The sequence below is a fragment of the Nomascus leucogenys genome, chromosome 19 (genome assembly GCF_006542625.1).
Source record: "Nomascus leucogenys isolate Asia chromosome 19, Asia_NLE_v1, whole genome shotgun sequence".
In the NCBI taxonomy this organism is placed as follows: domain Eukaryota; kingdom Metazoa; phylum Chordata; class Mammalia; order Primates; family Hylobatidae; genus Nomascus; species Nomascus leucogenys.
In genome coordinates, this window is record NC_044399.1 from 58,759,512 (window position 1) to 58,783,740 (window position 24,229).

Sequence of the window (24,229 nt, forward strand, 5' to 3'; positions counted from 1 at the left end):
GGAGCTGAACATACCACAGGGTGTTGCAAAACAAAGGCTGAAAATCATTGTTTCAGAGGTTCTGTTAACTGATTTTATTTTTATCCCTCCAAATTTCTCTAAAACTAAATTTTTTTTCTACTTTTTAAAATTTTAATCTAAAGTGTATTTTCTAGTCCTGGAAAGCTGCAATCCCTTAAGGGATACAGAACCTTAAAGGAAATCTGTTCATCTAACAAACATGCATTGTATACCCCTACATACCAGGCACTCTTCAAATTACCAGGATACAGCAGTGAACAAATTCCACTCTCTGCTGAAGCTGCCAATCCAGTGAAAAGACAAGGATGACTCATTATCCCAGTTTGCCTGGGACTGCCCTTCTTTAACTCTGAATGTCCTGCATCCCAGAAAACCCCTCAGTCCAGGGCAAACCAAGGCCAGCTGGTCACCCTGGCAGAGACAGACACCAAACAAGCAACCAAAAATCATCAAATGATGATAAGTGCTTTGAAGAAAATAGACAATGACAAAGATGAAAGTGTACTGAAGACAGTATTGCTATTTTGCATAGGGATGTCAGGGAAAGCCTCCCTGATATAATGACACTTCAAGAAAGGAGAGAACAAGCCATTCAGGTAAGTGGAGGAAGGGTTACAGGTACAGTAATAAAAATGGTCAATAGCAAATGAAAAGGCCCTAAGGTGGGAGTGTGTTTAGAATGTCTGAGGAATGGCAAGGATGCCTCTGTGGCTGGAAAGGGCTGAGCAAGGAGCAAAAGAGAAGAAGTTCAAGTTAAAGAAGCAATTGGGTGACAGATATAGCATAACCTACCCATCACTTAACTTCTTCTAGATTATTTTAATCCCATAATTCCAACCTACAATAATTTTCCTTTTTTATTATAATGGAGACTGTCTTAATTTATTGAACATCCTCTCTTCTCACATCATATATTGTATGTGAAAAACAGTATTTAACTACTCCACAGCATTGCTTTTGTTTCAATTATTCCAACATTTAATTATATACTACCTGTATTTGCTTTTAGATATCTATATCTTACCTCCCTAAAATTTATTGATGGATTGATTGAGAGACAGGGTACTAGGATTAGAAGGCATGAGCCACTGCACCCAGCAATCTCCGTAAAATTTAGACCTCTTGAAGTCAAGTTCCATATTGAACAGTGTTCAACACACAGTATGCAAGCATTAAATACTAATGGATATGACTCTTTGTCTTTTGTTTATTTTTATGCTCAGAATAAAGAACTCTTACAACTGAACAATAAAAGACAATCCAATTTTTAAATGGGCAAAGCATCTGAATAGACATTTCTCCAAAGAATATATACAAATAGCCAATAGGCACATGAAAAGATGCTCAGTATCACTAGCCATCAAAAAAGCACAAATCAAAACCACAGTGCGATACCACTTCATTTGTGGTTATGAGATACAACTTCATACCCACTAGGATGGCTACAATAAAAAAGACATAATAGCAAGTGTTGCTGAGAATGTGGAGAAACTGAAACACTCATACACTGCTGGTAAGAATGTAAAATGCCACAGCTACTTTTGAAAACGGTTTGGTATTTCCTCAAAAAGGTAAACATAGAGTTACCATGTGACCCTGCAATTCCATTCCTAGATATATATCCAAGAGAAATAAAAATATCCACACAATAGTAGTTACAATAGCTAAAACATGGCAACAACCTGTAAGTCCATCAACTGATGAATGGATAAATAAAATGCAGTATATGCATACAATGTAATCGTATTTGGCAATAAGAAAATAAAACAGTAATACATGCTTCATTGAAAACAATACGCTAAGTCAAAGACATCAGTAACAAAGGACAACATATTATATGATTCCATTTATATGTCATGTCCAGAATAGGCAAATCCATACAGACAAAATGCAGATAAGTTGCTACTTCGGGTGGTGGTGGATCAGGGTGGGAATATAGGGAAGTGACTGCTAATAAGTTTAAGGTTTCTTTTTGGGATTATGACAAGGTTCTAAATTTGTGGTGATAGATGCAAGTTGCACAATTCTGTGAACATACTAAAAACCATTGAATTACACACTTTAGGTGAATTGTATGGCATATAAAGTGTCTCAATAAAGCTGTTACTTAAAAAAACTTTTGAACTGTCTCCAGAATGGAAAATACTTCACTGGAAATAATGTTAAGCAAAGGCAAACAGACTTCTGTTGGAAACATTACTATAAAAGATGGATTCAATCAGTGGTTCCCAGTAACAGTTCAGAGTAATCATAAAAATAGCCCAGAGAATTTAATAAGTGCTTGGGCTCCCCAAAGGATACAATTAAGTAGGTCCAGTAATCTGTATTTTTAAAAGGCTTTTCAATATATTTTAATGTATATCTAGAATTGGGAACCACTGAACCATTAATATCCTAACTCAAAGATTTTATGAGAGTTTACCTTTGCTATCTATGAGATACTTCTCTATCTAGTATTTTTCATTTATCTGAAAATCTCAAGTTCCTTAACGGAACTCACCTCCCTAAATGAAGAGTCTTGAGTTTAGAAAGAGGTGGCCTCATTGGATGGATCACAGCACGTCACATATTCCTATTAACCTTATGTGTGTCCTTTACTTAAGCTACCTCAAATCCTTTTTTTTTCCAGAAACGATTTGATTTAAATAAATTGAATAAATAAAAGATTACATATATTACATATATTCTCTAAAACTACATTTCTCAAACTGAGACACACTGAAGAGTCATTTTTTCTCAAATATTTATAATTTAATATATTTTTGTTTTAAAAATACAGGTATGTTACAGAATCAAATATAAAATTTTCATTAATTTTTAAGGTAAAACCCAGAAACTTCAAAGAAATTCCACACTTGCCACAGGAACTACTTTAGACTACACTCCCAGGTTCTAAGGGTATATACTCAGGCCCTTCTGCAAGGCATACTTCAGGAAAAATCCAAGAAATCTAGACATTCTGTTTTCCACTCCATGGGTGATGAAATTTGTATTCCCTCTTTATTCAGAACCATATGTAGACTAGTCAGGTTATTAATGATTGTGCTCTGAGCACTTCAGGAAGGGGAAAAATGTCTGAACTGAATCCAAGAATTAAACCAAAATCTGTTAACAAGTGAGTGAAAAATCTTTCAGAGACAAGCTACACTCAGAGAAATGTCTGCTGGGGATCAGGCCTTGTCGTTAACCTGTCTGGTGTTTTAATCAGACAACAATAACCATCAAGAGCAACCTCCAGAACTATTTGGACATCGCCCAGCTAGTGGAGGGTACACTCTGGTTGCTTATCTGGGCTTGCTCAGCCCACTGATCCATGAAGAAGCCCTGGGTAGTCCACCCAAGGCCATAGATGAACTATCACTAAAGAGAAGGTGTTCCCCTAGATTTGCAATCTTTCACTTAGATCTAGTGCTTTGATTTTTTGGCTATTCTTTTTCAGCTATTCTCTCAAAACATTTGTGACAACTTCACTCAGGGACTAAACATCTTAAGAGTGGTGTTATAATATCAGGTCTGACACAGAATTATATAAATCTAGGTCAATTTCCTCAATAATAAAATGGAAGAGTAGAATAAAATGAATCTTAAGATCCTTTCTAGTGTTTAAATTCTACACTTACACAATACTTGCCAAATATTAAAGATATGTGCTATGAATTTTAAATGCAATTTCAAAAAAAAGAAGTTGTAAACATGACTTTTTTATTCTTTCCATTAGGCTGTTTCTTCTTGCATCACCCTAGCTCAAAGCCCTTTCTCCCTCCACTGAATTTTTACAACCATCCTCAGTTCTGGTCTTTGATCTCTCCTTATTCCATTATATTGACCACACTGCTATTAGATGATTCTCCCTTCATCATTTCCTTCAATGGCTCCTAGCCCAGCATTCAATGTGCTCCACAGTCTTCTCCCAATTTACCTTTCTAACCTTGTCGATCCCTTCCTTATATTGACTTACATTTCAGCAAACCTGTCAGTGCCTTCTGAAATACATTAGACAAATCCCAGCTTCTTCCAATGTGCTTATGTCATTCCCCCACCTGAAATACTCTTTGTCATACCTCCCACTTTTGTTCCATTCTTCAAGAATGAGTACAAGTCTCGCCTCAACTACAAAGCTTTTTCTGACCACCTTCTTTAAATTCCTGAGGCACTTAGCCTGGAATACATCTTTGGCATCCGGCATATGCTACCCTCTTCTGGGAAGATTTAATACAGAAGAAGTCTGTGGTGAAATCTCTGTGTCATTTTTTTTCCCAGGTTTAAGACTCTCAGCTTTAATACGGGGTGAATGTGTAACACACAGCATCTAAAGGGGCCATATTGAACTCAGACTTTTTTAATTAAAAAAAATACAGCTCATGTTCAATTATTAGAAACTTCATCATGAATCCACCTTACTCTTGCCAACAATATTTTTACAGCTATGTTCTAATGTTTAAGACAATAAGTTTGGGTTACTACTTCCTGTTTAATACCTTTAAAGGGTGGAAGCGGGGCAAGAGTTCAAAGTAAGTCATCAAAACTTTTAATTATAAAACCTGAACGAGACAAAAAATTTCCAGAAAACGAAACTAAGAGTATAGTTTTGAACAACAATAAAACCTCTTCTAGTATAGGTATCATACCAAACTCAAATTTGAGAAGAAATAAAAAGAGACATTTTGTCTGGTCAGAACCATTTAAACAAAATCGCATGTGTATTTCTCCATCCACCATGCAAAACACACAACTTTTTTAGTAAGTACATATGCTTACTAAAGCATATGTGCTCCAACAAGTACCACCACCCTTTCCCTAATGGTGAATATTTCTGCTTTAATTCCAGAAACATTTTATTTCAACTACAAAGTTTCTGGTGTTGCTTGATAAAGAACACTTAATTCTGGTCTTTACGCTTCTGATAACAATACTGAGATACTGAGATAATGCAGATACAAGTCCAAATTTGCCACTTTCACTTCTATATAAAAACGGCTTCTTGAAGAGCCAAGAAACACTCTCCTAACGAGCCCTGTAATGAAGTGTTAGTAAACATTAGAAAATTGATTGCAGGCATGAAATATTACGTTAAAACAAACAAAATATTTTCAACATGTCTCTTTAAACTGAAGTAAAAATATTTCAACCAATATGCTAGAGACTTTCATTAATTCGAAATACCCTGAAACTAAACAGCAATGAAAAAAACCTCTTATTTAACTACTGTGGCACATAAAGAGTTCCATCTATTTCACAGGACAGAGAAAAGAGGGGTGGGAAAAAAATGCAGATGTGTGATAAATCTATCTGTTAAGCAAATGCTGAAAGCCAATTTTGTTTTCCTTTCACCAAAGAAAGATCATTCAAGCAAGTCTGCAGTACTCACCTGCAAAGCTGAGGGGTCTGGCAGGAATTCAGCATCTTCCCCAAAGATAAAATCGGGAGGCAGTTCTGGGTATTGGGCATTGAAAATGATATCCCCTGAAATAAAAGAAAATGACAGGTCCTTTTTATTTGCTTTCTAAGTATGAATATTCTGAAGACTGTATCAGAAAAACTTCTAAAAGAAATTTACTCAAATCAAAACCACAGTGAGATACCATCTCACACCAGTTAGAATGGCGATCATTAAAAAGTCAGGAAACAACAGGTGCTGGAGAGGATGTGAAGAAATAGGAACACTTTTACACTGTTGGTGGGACTGTAAACTAGTTCAACCATTGTGGAAGTCAGTGTGGCGATTCCTCAGGGATCTAGAACTAGAAATACCATTTGACCCAGCCATCCCATTACTGGATATATACCCAAAGGACTATAAATCATGCTGCTATAAAGACTCATGCACACGCATGTTTATTGCGGCACTATTCACAATAGCAAAGAGTTGGAACCAACCCAAATGTCCAACAACGATAGACTGGATTAAGAAAATGTGGCACATATACACCATGGAATACTATGCAGCCATAAAAAATGATGAGTTCATGTCCTTTGTAGGGACATGGATGAAACTGGAAAACATCATACTCAGTAAACTATCACAAGGACAAAAAACCAAACACCGCATGTTCTCACTCATAGGTGGGAATTGAACAATGAGAACTCATGGACACAGGAAGGGGAACATCACACTCTGGGGACTGTTGTGGGGTGGGGGGAGGGGGGAGGGACAGCATTAGGAGATATACCTAATGCTAAGTGACGAGTTAATGGGTGCAGCAAAACAACAAGGCACATGGATACATATGTAACAAACCTGCACATTGTGCACATGTACCTTAAAACCTAAAGTATAATAATAAAATTTAAAAAAAGAAATTTACATTAGTTTAAGAAAAACATTTGAAAAGCACTTTCCAGATGATTAATTCTTCAAATAAACTGATATCTTTTTTTTTTTTTTGAGACAAGATCTCACTTTGTCATCCAGACTGGAGTGCAATGGTGTCATCTTGACTCACTGCAGCCTCGACCTCCCAGGCTCAAGCAATTCTCCCATCTCAGCCCCCCAAGGAGCTGAGACTACAGGAACATGCCACCATGCCCAGCTAATTTTTGTATTTTTATTAGAGATGGGATTTCGCCATGTTGTGCAGGCTGGTCTCAAACTCCTGAGCTCAAGCGATCAACCTACCTCAGCCACCCAAAGTGCTGGGATTATAGGTGTGAGCCACTATGCCAGGCCTGCTATCCTTTTTTAATTTAACATCCACAACAAGCAATCAAAAAAGCTTTAACACCAAGTACACTATGAATGTAAATATCCAAGGAGAAAAGTAGAAGCAGCCACATCCAAAATATGTGCTGATTATTTTTACAGGAAACATTACTGTCCAATCACTGCCTGCTAATTAATCAGTAAGCCTTTATGAAGACTGATTCTGTATAGACACAGTCCTTGCCTTGTAGAAATTAAACATACATACCTTTGGTATAATGGAAAGAACATCTGGCTTATAGTTCACAAAAACTTAGATTTACATCCACAAGGTCTCCTCATTATTTATTAGCTCAGTTGATCTTGAGCAAGTTTTAACTTCTTTAGACCTCAGTTTCTTCATCAGTAAGAGGTAGACATAATAATACTAATGTCACAGATTTATTGTGATGATAAAAAGAGATGGCATGCCTAGCAGTGTCCAGCATATAGTAAGTTCTCAACATGTGATAATGGAAGTATTACTGTTGTTTTGAAACATAAGACAAATTTACAAAGTCTCATTAGCAAATTTACATTGCACGTTCTTCTACCTGTTTCTTTTCTGAATCCTTCTGTAGCTCCCTTTTTTTCCTCTGCTCATCCCAAGAATCAGCTCTTGTCATTATGCTAATACTAACAAGTAGATTAGTTTATTGACAATCTAACACACATATTGAGTTGTAATGTATAAAAATATGTATACTTATGTACATGTACACCACCTCTGTACACATACATACATACAGCTTTATCAATCCAATCATTTTTACTGCTCAAACAGTATCTATAAAATTTTATCCAAATGTAAACATTTAAACTTCAGTCCTCATTTGAGCCCTTAAATATCTATGTACTAGGCATTTCAATGTCAAACTCAGCAAGTCTAAAACATGAAGATGACTCTCCTTTTCTCACTCCTCTCGTTCCCTGATTCCATGCTAAAACTTCAGTGCCATCTTCAACCTTTCATACGCCCTGTATACTCTTAGAAAACAAGTCATCTCAATTTTTCCTCCAAAATGTCACTCATATGGATTTTTCCTACTGTTAACAGCCCCTTCCAGGCCCGGATCACCTAGTCCATACATTCACTCATCCACCGAATAAATATTTGAATTTTGCCATAGGCACTATGATAGGCATTAAAGATCAAACAAACAAAAAAACCCTGCTATTAAAAGCTGACAGACTAAAGAAACTCAATCATTATCATACCTTTTAAAATGGTCTCCTAATACTAGCTGCCCTCCAGTCCATAATACATATTATCACCAAGTAAATATTCTTAATGTGCTATTTTGTCCTGAAACTTCCTAACTCAAGAAACTTAAATGAATCTCTAATATCAAATGGAGTAAAAGCAAACTTTTCAAACTGATATTCACCCTTCTCTTTGTCTACAAGCCTGTCTTTTCTTCCAGTCAATATGATCTGCTCGATGCCCTCCAAATACTATGACACCAAATACTATAATATCTCTCTCCTTGCTCAGTTCTTACCATCCTTTATGAGCCCACTAAATTGTCTCTTGTATGAAGCCTACCCTAGTAAATCCAGAACACACAGATCATTGTTACTTCTGAAATTAAAATCCTGACTAGTTACGCCAATCACTTGAGTATTTAGTTGTAAGTAGACTTATATTGTTTTATTGCCCTATTAACTTTAAAAAATCATAATAAACACAAGCTACCTGTGAGATATTGTGACACGCTGTGTCAATACAAATATATTTATTCTCAAGGAGCTCATGTTTAGTGAGGGATATAAGACATAGAACCAGAACCACAAATACACAGCGGTACAAGGTGAGTACATATAATTGATCTTCCTAATTAAATTGCAAGCATCCAGAGAACAGACATGTTTTTATACTTATTTAATGTTTCTGACAGGGCAGAGTACAGCACAAATAGAATATATTCAATAAACACTCAATAAATTAAAGAAATTCTATTCTCCAAACTGAATGTCTAAGTGCTGAAAAAAATCTTCAGTGAAGAATAAGGCATAGCAACAAACATATGAAAAAATGCTCAACATCACTCATTATCAGAGAAATGCAAATCAAAACCACAATACGATTACCACCTTACTCATGCAAGAATGGCCATAATAAAAAAAATATTAATAATAGATGTTGGCGGGGATGTGGTGAAAGGGGACACTTTTACACTGCTGGTGGGAATGTAAACTCATACAACCGCTATGGAAAACAGTGTGGAGATTCCTCAAAGAACTAAAAGTAGAAATACCATTTGATCCACAATCCCACCACTGGGTATCTACCTGGAGGAAAAGGAGTCATTATATAAAAAAGATACTTGCACACACATGTTTATAGCAGCGCAATTCACAATTGCAAAACTATGGAACCAGCCCAAATGCCCATCAGTCAACAAGTGGATAAAGAAATTGTAGTTACAACACACACACACACACACACACACACACACACACACATCATGAAATATTACTCAGCCATAAAAAGAAACAAAATAATGACATTTGCAGCAACCTGGATGGAATTGGAGACCATTATTCTAAGTGAAGTAACTCAGGAATGGAAAACCAAACATTGTATGTTCTCACACATAAGTGGGAGCTACGCTTTAAAGACACCAAGGCATAAGAATGACATAATGGACTTTGGGGACTCGAGGGAAAGGGTGGGTGGAGGTGAGGGATAAAAGACTACATATTGAGTACAGTCTACACTGCTCTGGTGATGGATGCACCTAAATCTCAGAAATCACTGCTAAAGAACTTATTCATGTAACCAAACACCACCTGTTCTCCAAAAACCTACTGGAATAAAAAATATAAATAAAATAAAATGTGAGAAATGCAACACACAAAAAAGACTAAAAATAAAATATATTTTTATTTAAAAAAAGAAGAAGAAGGCATAGCAAAGTCACTCCTGGAGCTTTCTGCAGGGAAGAAATTTAAACAAGAAAATGTGTCCTTCAGAAGACAGGTATAAAATTAAATTATCAAAAGTAGTACAACCACCACCTCTCACCCTACCCACTAACATCATCTCAGATGATCAACTGTATTTATGATAAGTTATAAAATTCAAACGTGCTAACTATAAGGCATTAACTCAAGCCTTGGCTAAAAAGCACAAGTAGAGATAATATGAATGTCGTGATTATTCATTCTTTCAAATATACACAGCAAGCATATTCTTTAGGAAGGAACATACTTTAGAGATGTGTTTTTAAAAGTCCTATAGTTGGCTTACTTTAGTTACTTTAGGGAAAAAAATCAAAAAGTTAACAGAGCAAAGATATCAAAGTTTTGAAAAATACCAATCTAGGATCTATTGTCCCTTGACATTCTAAAAATAAATAACATGCCAAATTCCAATAAAAGAAATTTTATCACTTTTGCTACTATAGAAGAATGGCTGCATTTTCAAGTTCACAAAGGAACATTGTTAGTAATAAACATCTCCAAACTGGTAAACATTGAAAAAATCTACTTAAAGGAATATCCATTCTGGTTGATTCTATTCAACATTATACTGGAGGCTCTAGCAAGAACAATTTGGCAAAAAAAAAAAAAAAAAAAAAAAAGATACAAAATGTATCTACATTGGAAAAAAGCAAAACTATCTCTATCCACAGATGACATAAATCTTGCATGTAAAAAATCCCAATGAATTCACACAAACAATGAGAACTAATAAACAGCTTCAGCAAGGTTGCAAGATACAAGATAAATGTACAAAAATCGACCGCATTTATGTACAACAGTAATTAACGATCCAAAAACAATTTTTTTAATTCCATTTACAATGAGATCAAAAAGAACAAAATACTTAGGAATAAACTTAAAAGAAGTATAAGAAATGTACACTAACAACTATACAACATTGTTGGAAGAAATTAAAGAAGGCCTAAATAAATGGAAAGACATCTCAAGTTTGTCAACTAGAAGACTTACTATTGTTAAAATGGCAACACAACCCAAGTTGATCTGTAGATCCCATGCAATCCCTACCAAAGCCCTAGCTGGACTCTTTGCAGAAATTGACAAGCCAATCCTAAAAGTCATATGAAAATGCAAGGGATCCAAATAGCCAAAGAAATATTTAAAAATAATTTGCAGGCCTTCTTAATTATAAAAGTTATTACAAATCTACAGCAATGAAGACAATGTGGTGCTGGAATATGGATAGGAATACAGATCAATTGAATAGAATTCAGAGTCCATAAATAAACCTTCAAATTTATGGCCAACTGATTTTTGACAAGGGTGCCAAGACAATTCAATGGGGCAATAAAGTTCATCATCTCACACTCATTAGAAGAGCTACTATCAAACAAAAAAATAACAAGGGTGGGTGAGGACACAAAGAAATTGGAACCCCTTGGAAGTGCTGATGGGAATGTAAAATGGTACAGCCACTATAGAAAACACAGTGGTGATTCCACACCAAAAAATTAAAAATTAGCATATGATCCAGAAATCTACTTCTGGGAATATACCCTAAGTAACTAAAAGCAGATTATCAGAGATATTTGCACACATCTGTTCACGGCAACATGATTCACAACAGCCAAAGAGTAGAAGCAACCCAATTGTCCACAAACAGATGAATGGATAAACCAAATGTGACATATATGTGTGTGTGTGTGTGTGTGTGTGTGTGTATACATATAATGAAATATTATTCAGCCTTAAAAGGAGAAAAAATTTAAAACATGCTACAACATGAATGAATATTGACGACATCAAGTAAAATAGTCACAAAAAGACAAATACTATAATGACTCCACTTATACGAAACACCTGAAGTAGTGTGTTTCATATAAGTACACTACTGAAGTGTACACTTAAAAAATGGTTAATATGGTAAATTTTGTTAAGTATATTTTATCCTAATTAAATGGGTTTTTTAAGCATCTTTTCAACAAATGGTGATGGGACAACTGGAAAGCCACAGGCAAAAGAATGAAGTTGGGCCCCTACCTCATATCATGCAAAAATTAACTCGAAATGAGTCAAAGACCTAAGTGTAACAGCAAAAAACTACAAGATTCTTCAGAGAAACATAAGAATAAATCTTTATAACTTTGGGCTAGGCAATGCGTTCTCAGACATGAAACCAAAATCAAGCAACAACAACAAAAATAGATAAATTAAACTTCATCAACATTGAAAATTTTGGCCTTCAAATGAGACTATCTAGAAAGTGAAGACAATCCACAGGGAGATAATTTTGCAAATCACATAGCTAATAAAGGACTTGTACCCAGAACAAAGAAATCTCATAATTCAACAATATAAAGGCAAATACCCCAATTTTAAAATGGGCAAAGGGTCTGAACAGATATTTCTCCAAGAAGATATACAAATGTCAAGTAAGTACATAGAAAGATGTTCAAGATCATTAGCCAACAGGGAAGTGCAATCAAAATCACAGTAAGATAGCTCTTAATTACCCACTTGGATGGCTATAATCAAAAAGACATATAATAATAAGTGTTTATGAGAATATGAAGAAACTGGAACACTTATACACTGCTGGTGTGAATGCAAAATGGTGCAGTCACTTTTGAAAACAGTCTGGCAGTTCCTCAAGAGGTTAAACATAGAGCTACCATCTGACCCTACAAATCCACTTGTAGGTATACATATACCCAACAGAAGTGAAGACATGTCCACACAAAAACTTGCACATTGTTTGTACCAACATTATGCACAATAGCCAAAATGTGGAAACAACTAATGTCCGTCAACTGATGAATGAATAAATTGTGACATTATACATGTAATGGAATATTATTCAAATTTAAAAGAAAGTACCGATATAATGCTCCAATGTGGATAAACCTTGAAAACATTAAGCTAAGTGAATAGAGCCAGATACAAAAGGCTACTTATTGTATTATTATTGTATGAATCTATTTATATGAAATGTCTAGAATATGAAAATTCATAGAGACAGAAAGTAGATTAATGGTTGCCAGACAATGGGGAACCGGAGAATGGGAAGCAACTGCTAACTAGTACAAGCTTTCTTTTTGTGATGATAAATATTTTCTGAAATTAGTGTTGATTGTGACTATATTTGTAAAAAGCCACTGAACTGTACACTTTAGAGGGTAAACTGCATGGTATGTAATTATATCTCAATAAAGCTGTTTTTATTTTTAATCTCAGGCAAAAAATTGTCCCACTTTAAAGAAACCTGATCTTAAATAAATTACAAAGTGTTTACTGAATAGTTGTGGCACAGTTACTTTTTAAAAATAAAATCGTATTGAAAATGCAATGTGAAGAGTTTCTGCATTTAAAAGAACTCTGCAATGAGCCCTTTATGAAAGTAAAGAATGCTTTTTAAGATAAATACTTGCAAAGATCTTTATTGTTAAGGAACTTTACAAAATGTGTCTTTTTAATGGACACGACTGGATAATGTTAAAGACAGACTTTTTAAATTTTTAACTATTATAGATATATAATGTTGTACTTATTTATGGGGTACATGTGATATTTTGATACAAGCACATAATGTATAAAAATCAAATTAAGGAAATTGAGATATCCATCACCCCAAGCACTCATCATTTCTTTGTGTTAAAATTCCAGGCCGGGCGCGGTGGCTCACGCCTATAATCCCAGCACTTTGGGAGGCCGAGGCGGGCGGATCACAAGGTCAGGAGATCGAGACCATCCTGGCTAACACAGTGAAACCCCGTCTCTACTAAAAATACAAAAAATTAGCCGGGTGAGGTGGCGGGCGCCTGTAGTCCCAGCTACTCGGGAGGCTGAGGCAGGAGAATGGTGTGAACCCCGGGGGGCGGAGCCTGCAGTGAGCCGAGATCGAGCCATTGCACTCCAGCCTGGGCGACAGCAAGACTCTGTCTCAAAAAAAAAAAAAAGAAAAGAAAAAGAAAATTCCAATTCCACTCTTTATTTTGAAATACACAATAAATTATTGTTAACTATACTCACCCTGTTGTGCTGCCAAACACTAGATCTTATTACTTCTATAGCTGATTTTTCAATAAATTTTAAGGCAACCAACAAGTATTTGAATATACAATAAAGTTGTTTTTTTTTTAAGGAAAAGATATGTACTAAAAGGGGAGGGAGTTTACTACATTATATGTAATAAAAACATTATATAAATATTTTTCAAAACAAAGAAGTGACTTAAAATAGCTTTCAGAATCTCACACAGTTATGTTCCAGAATTTCTCAGGCTCCTACCTTCAACCTCAGAGAACTCTGAAACACTTTGCCTCAATACTGTACAGCCTCTTTGAAATAAACTGTGGCATTGTTCTCTTGCTATGGAGAACAGTCAGTAAATCAGTCAAGAACATTTATTAAAAACCCACAACGCACAGATGTGCATACTGGACACCTTGGGAGTTATACAGGAAGTAGAAAACATAGTACCTGACCTCAAGGCAGAGACAGTAGAGAAAAGACCAACACAAATCATATAGAAGAGCAATAACATCACATTTCCTTTATTTCACCCTGGAGCAGATGATATGAACACAGAGTACAGATTACCTGGACACTGCTTACTCCAACTTTTCATAAAATGGAAGAGTAGGCAGGAGAACAAAGAAATAAAAGCAGGATCAGAGGTGCTATAAGGTAAGGTTTAAAAAAAAGGCAGAAGTGTTACAACCACCTAACAACAAAATAATAGTTTCAAGTCTTATTTTTCATTACTCCCTGCAACTTGCCAGGCTATAATAGTGGGAGCAATGGGGGCAGAAGTTTCTTCCTTTCAAAATGCACATCAACAGTGCTTCATAATATGACACATACATGAAATCACAGAAATGTTAAATACAAAGTATACTTTATTTACACGCTTGTGCCTTAGCAGCCGACAATTTTTAGAAGGTATCAGCACCATCTCAGGAAGGCCCACTTACCAGATATGCAGAGTGAACCATATGTCCTACTCCCTAATTACAGAAGGAACACAGCCTGTCCACAGGCTCCCTGCCTTATTCTTCATCAGTGAAATATTATCATACTATTTTGTCTATCAGTTTCAATAACTGCCAGGAAAACATAGTTTCTCAGAAACAATTCAATACTAATACAACTAATATAATCACTAATCATTAGAGAAATACATATCAAAACCACAATGAGATACCATCTCACATCAGTCAGAATGGCTATTATTAAAAAGTCAAAAAATAACAAATGCTGGTGAGGCTGCACAGAAAAGGAAATGCTTACACTTGGTGGGAATATAAACTAGTTCAGCCACTATGGAAAGCAGTTTGGAGATTTCTCAAAGAACTTAAAATAGAGCTACTACTCAACCCTGCAATCCCATTACTGTGTATATACCTAAAAGAATATAAATCATTCTGTGAAAAAAACACATATACTCATATGTTCATTGCAGCACTATTCACAATAGCAAAGACTTGGAATCATCCTAGATGCCTATCAAGAGTGAATCTGATAAAGAAAACGTACATAGGCCAGGCACAGTGGCTCACACCTGCAATCTCAGCACTTTGGGAGGCTGAGGCAGGTGGATCACCTGAGGTGAGGAGTTCGAGACCAGCCTGGTTAACATGGTGAAACCATGTCTCTACTAAACAAAAAATACAAAAATTGGCTGGGCATGGTGGTGCATGCCTGTAGTCTCAGCTACTTGGGAGGCTGAGGCAGGAGAATTGCTTGAATCCAGGGGGTGGAGGTTGCAGTGAGCTGAGATTGTGCCACTGCACTCCAGCCTGGGCAACAGAGCAAGGCTCCATCACAAAAAAAAAAAAAGAAAAAAAGAAAATGTGGTACATATACACCATGGAATACTATACAGCCATAAAAAAGAATGAGATCATGTCCTTTGCAGCAATATGGATGTAGCTGGAGGCTATTATTCTACCAAACTAACCAGGAACAGAAAACCAAATACCACATGTTCTCACTTATAAGTGGAAGCTAAACGTTGGAGTATACATGGACACAAAGAGGAGAATAATAGACACTGGGTCCTACTTGAGGATGGAGGGTAAGAGGAGGGTGATGGTCAAAAACCTACCAATCGGGTACTTTGCTCACTATCTAGGTGACCAAATCTTTTGTACACCAAACCCCAGTGATACGCAATTTACTCACGTAACAAACCTGCACATGTACCCCCAGAACCTAAAATGAAAGTTGAAAAAGAAAGATAAATGACTGGTTTTCTGCCAATGATAGATTATTCTTACCAGTTGCTGCATTAAATGATTACTTACCGAAACTCTAAGTATGGAAGTGAGAGTCAGACAAGAACTTTGTGGAAACGCCAGTTTGAAGGAGATAGTCTCAATAAAAAGTAAGTTCAAGCAATAGAGTTTGTGTCTGTCCATTTTTGCATCACTATAAAGAAATAACCGAGGACTGGATAATTTATAAAAAAAAGAGGTTTAATTGGCTCACAGTTCTGCAGGCTGTACAGGAAGCATGGTGCCAGCATCTGCTTCTGGCAAAGACCTCAGCAAGCTTACAATCATGGCAGGAGGTGAAGGGAGAGCAGGCACATCACATGGCAAGAGTGGCAGTGAGAGCAAGAGGAGGTGCCACGCTCTTTTAAACAACCAGATCTCACATGAAGTCAGAGCAAGAACTCATTCATTATCACAAGGACAGTACCACACCATTCATGAGGGATCCACCCCCATGACCCAAACACTTCCCACTAGGCTCACCTCCAACACTGGAGGTCACATGATGATATATGGAGGTGACACACATCCAAACCATTTCAGAGCTTTACGAAAGACTTTGGAAAGGTGACTCATTTCCAAGAGTTAGCTCTAACCCTTAGTGTGTCCTTATACTGAAATTTAATATCTCTCTGAAAATTCCATTTGCTGGTTCTGAGAACTTTATGAGACAAGTTTAATTTCTCTGTAATATCACAGCCCTTCAATTATTTGAAGGCAGTTCTCATGACCTATCTTTCAACCCCACTAGGAGTCAACTCTTAGACAGGCTTACTATCCCAGTCTCCTTCACTATTCCTCATCTGACTTGTTTCAATTTCCTTTATCATTTGGCTCTCTCCTCTCTGAATATGTACCAGTTTGTCTATAGCTCTCTTAGAGGATAACACCCAGACCTCAAGATCAGATTCTAGGTGTGTTCTAAAGAGCATAGAAACAAATAAGAAAATCCATGCCTTAATTTATGTATTAAACTTCTATTGATAAATGGCATTGCAAGTTAAAATAGCTTTTTTGACCGCCTCATCAGTAGTGACTCCTATTATGCTCTTATTAACTAAAAGCCCTAACATTTTTATGTATTTACCTCTGCTAAGCTACATATCCCTCTTCTTAACTAGGACAACTAAATTTTCGAATCCATTTTGAAATTTTAAATTTATCTGTATTATATTTCGATATTGCTAGATTTACCTATTTAAAGTCCATCATGATATTCTTAGATTCTACTCAATTTTGGGTTGGCACTCCTAACTTAAAATTATAAACATACTGGCCAGGCATCCTCCTGGAAACCTCCCTTTATGGCAATTTATAAACAATAAACAATCTTGGGTGCAATAGTTTAAACAATAATATCTAACCAATAATAATATGAACTTAAACATTCATCACAAGTTTGTCAAGGACCTTGTCAACTGCCTCAGCAATGTAGGCTGTTGTGCCTACAAATGCAAGGATACCACTAATTATTCCATTGCACAGCATTATTTTCATCTTGAGTGGTAGAGTTTAATTTCCAATATCAAGGAAAAAGACTCTAAGGAATTATTACATCTGAGAGTTGGCATATTTACATGAATTAGGCTCTCAAAAAAAAATCTGTAGAACAAAGGATGGAAGTAGGGGGCAGAGGCTAAACTTAGGTCATTTAAATTTGCCTCCTCTTCTTAGAAGACTTCCTTCTGCCATATCCCTCTCCTAGACTTCGGACCACACCTAATCCTTCTTTGCACTTCTAATATCTGAAGCAGTGCTATGTAATAGAAATAATAATGCAAGCCACATACATAATTTTAAACTTATCAGTAGCCACATTCAAACAGTAAAAAGAAAAAAGGTGACATAAAAATTATAAACTATTTTTTAACTTTATACACAGTAAAATTCATCTTTTTCTGTACAGCTATAAGAGTTGTACAACATGCAGAGATTTGTGTAAACACCACCAAAATTAGGATACAGAACAATTCTATCACTCTCCAATACGTCTTCATGCTATCCCTGTGTATTTAAATGTTCCGACCATTCCTTGTTCCTGGAAACCTCTGACCTGCTCTTGGCCCCTTCAGTTTTGCATTTTCCAGAATGCCATACAATGGAATCATGTAGTATGTAACCTTTTAAGACCAGCTTCTTCTTTCACTTAGCATAAGGCATTTGAGACTCAAATTGCTGCATGTATCAATAGCTTGCTCCTTTTTATAGCCTACTAATACATTCCATTGTACAGATGTACCATAGTTTGTATATCCATCTACCCAATGAAAGACATGTAGGTGATTTCCAGTTTGTGATGATTATGAATGATGCTGCTACAAACATATATGTACATGTTTTGCGTGAATGTACATTTATCATTTCTAGATAAATGTTTAAGACCGGATTGCTAGGTCATATGATGAAGTGTAACTTTAACCATAAAACAAACTGCCAACTTTTTTCCTGAGTGGCTATTACATTTAGCATTCAAACCAACCATGCATGAGAGTTCCAGTTTCTACACATTCGTGCCAACATTTAATATGGTCAATTTTGTTATTATTGTCATTGATTTTAGTCATTCTAACAGGCACATCATGGCATCTCATAATGATTTTAATCTGCATTTTCCTAATGACTAATAAAGTTGAGCATCTTTTCATGTGTTTATTTGCTATCTGTATATATTCTTTGGTGGAGTATCTGTTCAAATATGTTCCCCATTTTTTTATTGTTGTTGGTTTTCTTAATGTTGACTTTTGAAAGCTACATATTCTTGAAATTTGTTCTCTGTTAGATAAATGATTTGCAAATATTTTCTCTTACTGCTTCTTGTCCTCCTCTTAACAGTCTCTTCAGCAGAGCAAGAGTTTCAAGCTTCAATGAAATCCAATTTATCAACTTTTTTCTTTTATGGATTATGTTTCTAATGTTGTATCTAACTCAATGCCCAGCCCAAGTCACAAAGCCTTTCTTCTATGGTTACTTCTTGGATTTTTATGGTTTGAAATTTTCCATTTAAGAATGTGATTCACCAATTTTTGAACATGGTTTGAAACATAAGTCAAGGTCCTTTTTTTTGCATGTAGATGTCTACTTGCTGAGAAGACTCCTTTTGCCATTGAAGTGCCTTTGCATTTTTGTGGGAAATCATTGACCATATTTATGTGGATCTATTATTGGACTCTCTATTTTGTTCTATTGATCTATGGCTCTTCTTTTGCCAATATCACACTGCCTTGATAGTAAGACTTCAAACTGAGTAGTCTGACTCCTCCATTTTTATTGTTCTTTTTCAAAATTGTTTTAGCTATTTTAATTCTTTTCCTTCCCATATAAATTTTAAAATCATCTTGTCAATATCTACCCAATCCTGCTGGGATTTTGATGGGGATTACACTAAATACTGTACATTAATTTAGGGAAAATTGACTTAGGAAACTAATTAAAACTAATTAGGGAAAACATCTTAACTATGTTGAGTCTTCCCATCCATGAATATATTATATATCTCTGCATTTATTGAGGTCTTCTTCAATTCCTTTAGCTACATATAGATACTGAACATACCTTATTAGATTTATAACTAAGCATTTTTTTTGGCAGGAAGGTATTATAATTGGTACTATTTTTTAACTTTCTGTTCCTGATTGTTCATTGCTAGTATAAAGAAATATGATTGGTTTTCCTATGCTGATCTTATATCCTGTAACCTTAAAAAACTCATAAGTTCTAGGATTTTTTGAATATGCCTTGGGATTGTCTACATAGACAATCAGATTATACGCAAATTAGGTGGATTTATCTCTTCCTTTCCAATCCATATGCCTTTTATTTCTTTTTCTTGACTTCCTGCAACTTCCAGTACTATGTTATATAGGATTTGGGAAAGTGAACATCTTTGCCTCATTCTCAGTCTTAGAAGAAAAGCATGCAGTCTTTCACCATGTATGACATTAAGCTGTAGGTTCTGTGTAGATGTCCTTTATAAGTCTGAGGCTGAGGAAATTCCCTTTTATTCCTATTCAGCTAAGAGTTTTTATAATGAACAGATTTTAAATTTTAGTTTTTTCTGCATCCATTGATATGATCATATGGTTTATCTTGTATTAGTCTGTTAATACGGAGACTTGCATAGATTGATTTTCAAATGTTGAACTTGGCTTTCATTCCCAGAATAAAACCTGCTTGATTATGATACATTATTTTACTTATATACATATATAGACAATGTATGTTGTACACATATATATGTATGCATTTTATATATGTTGCTAAATTCAATTTGCTAATTTTTTTCAAAAGTTTTACTTCTTTGTTCAAATGAGTGATACTGGCCTATAGTTTGTTTGTTTGTTTTCTTCTACTTTCTTTGACTGATTTTGATATCAGAAAAATGTCAGCCTCATAAAATAAGAGAGAAACTGTTGTATCCTTTTCAATTTCTGGATGATACTGCATAAAATTGGTGATTTTTTGTCTTGAATGTTTGGTAGAATTCACCCGAGATAATCTGGGTCTGGCATTTCATTTGTGAAAGGCTGTTTTTTTAACTACAAATTAAATTTCTTTAACAGATATAGGATTAATCAGATAATCTATTTCTTTCTGAGTGAATTTTGATAGTTTATTTCTTTCAAGGAATGTGTTCATTTCACTTATTGCCAAATGCATTGGCATAAAGTTAGGTTCAGAGTGAAAGCACTAAACCATCTTCTGTGGACTTGATTCATCAGAATAGTTTTCAAAGCCTTTAAACGCTACTCTGGTTTTCCCAAAGTGCGCACCACCCAGAGGCTAGTCTGGGCACTATTCTATGCTGTAGCTTAGTTCTCAAAGACTTTGCTATATTGATTCTGTCCGGATCCACGTGTGAAGCTCAAGGATAAGCCTGAGACTTCATACACAGATTAAAGGATCCTTTTCTCCAGCCCCTCTTCTCTGTGACTTCCCCCGTACTCTGCCTCCCAGGGGCACCTTTTCCTGGTACTCTGGCTTGAAACTGGGAGTTTTTCCCTCCCCATGTTTTTATGTACTTTCCATTACTGTGTCAATCTGGAGAAGAAACCCCAAAAGAAAAGAGTCTAAGAGGCTACTGCAAGAGTCCTGTTTCATCACTAGAGCTTGCCTGCCTTAGGGACAGAAGAGTTGGTGGGAAAGAAAAAAAAAAGATTACATCCTGAAGGGTGCCCCTTTCTATGTCTTCGACCTGGGAGAGGGTTTTCACTGGAGAATTTTCTGTCCTTGCCCAGTGCATAATGCCAGGGTCCAGGATGTCCTAGGATCCAAATCAGGAGATATGGAAAGAAAAGATAACAAATTTTTTAAAACACAAGAAAATGACCTCCATATGGGTTAATTTTTGAGTTTTTATTTCTTCTTAGTATGTCTGATAATTACTTTTCAGAGTCCTCAAGCAGTTCCTATATGTATTCTTTAGGTACTATAGTTTTAAATTATAACCAATGAGAGAGCTAGGGTGCAATGTTTACTTGTTTTTACCAAGAACTTGTAATTAAAGCTAATAATTATGACCAGGCGCGGTGGCTCATGACTGTAATCCTAGCACTTTGGGAGGCCAAGGCAGGCAGATCATCTGAGGTCAGGAGTTCAAAACCAGCCTGGCCAACATGGTGAAATCCCATCTCTATTAAAAAATACAAAAATCAGCCAGGTGTGGGGGCGCACGCCTGCAGTCCCAGCTACTTGGAAGGCTGAGACAGGAGAATCACTTGAACCTGGGAGGTGAAGGTTACAGTGAGTCGAGATCGAGCCACTGCACTCCAGCCTGGTGACAGCACAAGACTCCATCAAAAAAAAAAAAAGCTAATAATTAAAATAATAATTAATAAATTAAAGTTATTTAACCTTTATATTTTATTTAGCCAAGATATACAAAATAATACCATTTCAACATGTCATCAGTATAAAAGTTATCAGTGAGATATTTTATATTTTTAAATATAACACTTCAGCATCTGATGTGTGTTTCACACAGCACATCTCAATTCAGACTAGCCACATTTCAAAGACTCCATCACCACACGTGGCTAGCAGCAACTATACTGGACAGCACAGATCTACAGGAAACACTGATTAGGAAAGAAGGAAACAAAGGGAATGAAGGGAAGGTAAGAAAGGTCACTTAATTTTCCATGACTATCTCCATGTAAAATGTCCTCCCTGCCTCATTAGATACCACATTCTGTTCCTTGGCAGTTATTACCTGTTGAAAAAAGTTCTTTCTTATATTGAAACAGAAAATATAGCTACAAATCACTTTTACCCACTAACACTAGTTCTACCCTAAGCATTATTCTATACGCTAGTCCCCAAACCACCTGCAGATGACTGTCAGGTCTTCTTTTAATCTTCTCTTCTCCAGGTTAAATATGCCTAGTTCTTTCAGTGGTTTATAATAAGACAATTTTCAGGAAATTAAGCTACATGATTCTTATGTATATCAGAGAGAATATACATGTTGTTGATTCTTAGAAAATTAGACTAATTCAGAAAGGGGTATTGTCCATCTTCAGATGTAATATGTTTTAAATGAACTTTTAACCTTGTATTTTTGTATACTTATTTCGGTGCATAAAATAACAATATTTTAAGCCAAATGCTATAAATTAGCATTACTTTATTGAGCAATAAATATTCTACTGAAGAAAATTTTAGTCTCAGTAATCTTCTAATGCATATTCATAAACTGTTTCATTACTGCAATTTGTTATCAACTCTTTTTTAATAACTACATGCAAGTGACACTATAAAAAAGAAAGTAAGCTTTTTCAACCTTTCTATGATTGTTGTAGTTTTAAAAAGTAGTTCAGAATTAAATATAATTTTAAAACAAATCAGTAATGATCCTTGTCATGAAATAGTAAAACGTTGAAAAAAAGATGGGAAAATTTAGCAAGTAAGCTTGATTTTTATATACCCATATACACACTCACACACCCTTGATTTAGGTGTAGCTCCTAGAACACTATGTATTTACATTTATTTTTCTTTTAACGAAATATCATAGTGAGATGGATGTTGTAAAGTTGGTTTAAACATACAGAATAAGTAGCTTTGCATTTACTGATAAGAAAAAGAGACATTGCCATTTGGAGGAAACTATGAAAAACCCTAAGATGTGAAGCAACAGGAAAAAAAAAACAGTAATTAATTATTCTATACTTGAAAAAGCTTAAGAAAAAGAGCATGTGACTGAAAAGATTTTGGTTAAACTGGCAGGATAGATCAATATGTTTTCTCATTCTCTAAAGATAAAATTTTCATTTATTAATTCATTCAATCCCTCAACAAATATTAAATATGTACATTATGTTAAGTACTGTCACTGACAGAAAAAGAGTTAGGAGATTCTGCCCCAATAAAGCTTGTAGTATTGATTCAAGATACTAAAAACACTGGGCAAAATGTTTTTTGGAACAGGATACAGTCCCAAAGTGTCACCTCACAGATCACTAATTCATTATAATTGAGAAAAGGTATCCTTATAATGAGAAAATCTGGTAGACATCAACTTAATTTAAACAAGTGGTCAAGCAGCAGCAACAATGGAAGAAACATATCATGGGCCTTGTGGTAACTGCACTGAGAAGTACATAACATCACTTATTTTAAAAGCTTGACAAATATGTTTAAACTGAATACAACCATGAAGAGAAAATCAGATAAACCAAATTGTGGGATATGTTACAAAACAACAGCCCCAGACTCTTCAAAATCATTAATCATTAATGTCATGAATAACCAAAAAGAAAAGGGTAAGAGAATTGCTCTAGATTAAAGAAAAAAATTAAAAATATTTTTAAGTGTGAGCAGTAAATATAATGCATGATCTTTCACTGGATCACAGATCTGGGGGAAAAAAAGCTAAAAGGATATTAATGGACAACTGGGTATATCTAAATATGGACCACACATAAGATGCTACTGTAACCATGTTACATTTCTTGAGTGTGATAGTGGCATTGAGATTCTATAGGAGAAAAATGTTCTTTTCTTGGGAGATACGTAGTGAAGTACTTAGGGGTGAAGTATGAAAATATTTGCAACTTACTTTAAAATGACTCAAAGATTTAGAGATAGATACTGTAAACTATATATCTATATCAGCATACACACATACATTGAGTAGAGAGAGACTTTTAAAACATAGCAAAATGTTAACAACTGATAGATTAAATAAAGGGTTTACAGATGCTCATAGTACAATTTGTTCCCATTTTTAAAAGGCAGATGTTATCCTTTAAAATAACAATTTGAGAAAAAAATATAACACAAAATAAAAATGTATTAGCATCACAAGAAA

At 35.3% G+C, this 24,229-nt stretch overlaps 1 protein-coding gene across 12 annotated transcripts in view; it reads right to left on the minus strand.

The window, feature by feature from the left end:
• BABAM2 (BRISC and BRCA1 A complex member 2) overlaps positions 1-24,229 on the minus strand; it is a 574,233-nt gene that overhangs the window by 349,129 nt on the left and 200,875 nt on the right. For all 12 annotated transcript variants that reach the window (XR_004027068.1, XR_004027067.1, XM_030800431.1 and 9 more), the window contains one exon: positions 5,390-5,484. Coding sequence is in view for 10 of the 12 variants with exons in the window: in XM_030800431.1 (XP_030656291.1) it covers positions 5,390-5,484 (95 nt within the window). In the remaining 2 variants the exon portion in view is untranslated. The remainder of the gene's footprint in view (positions 1-5,389; positions 5,485-24,229) is intronic.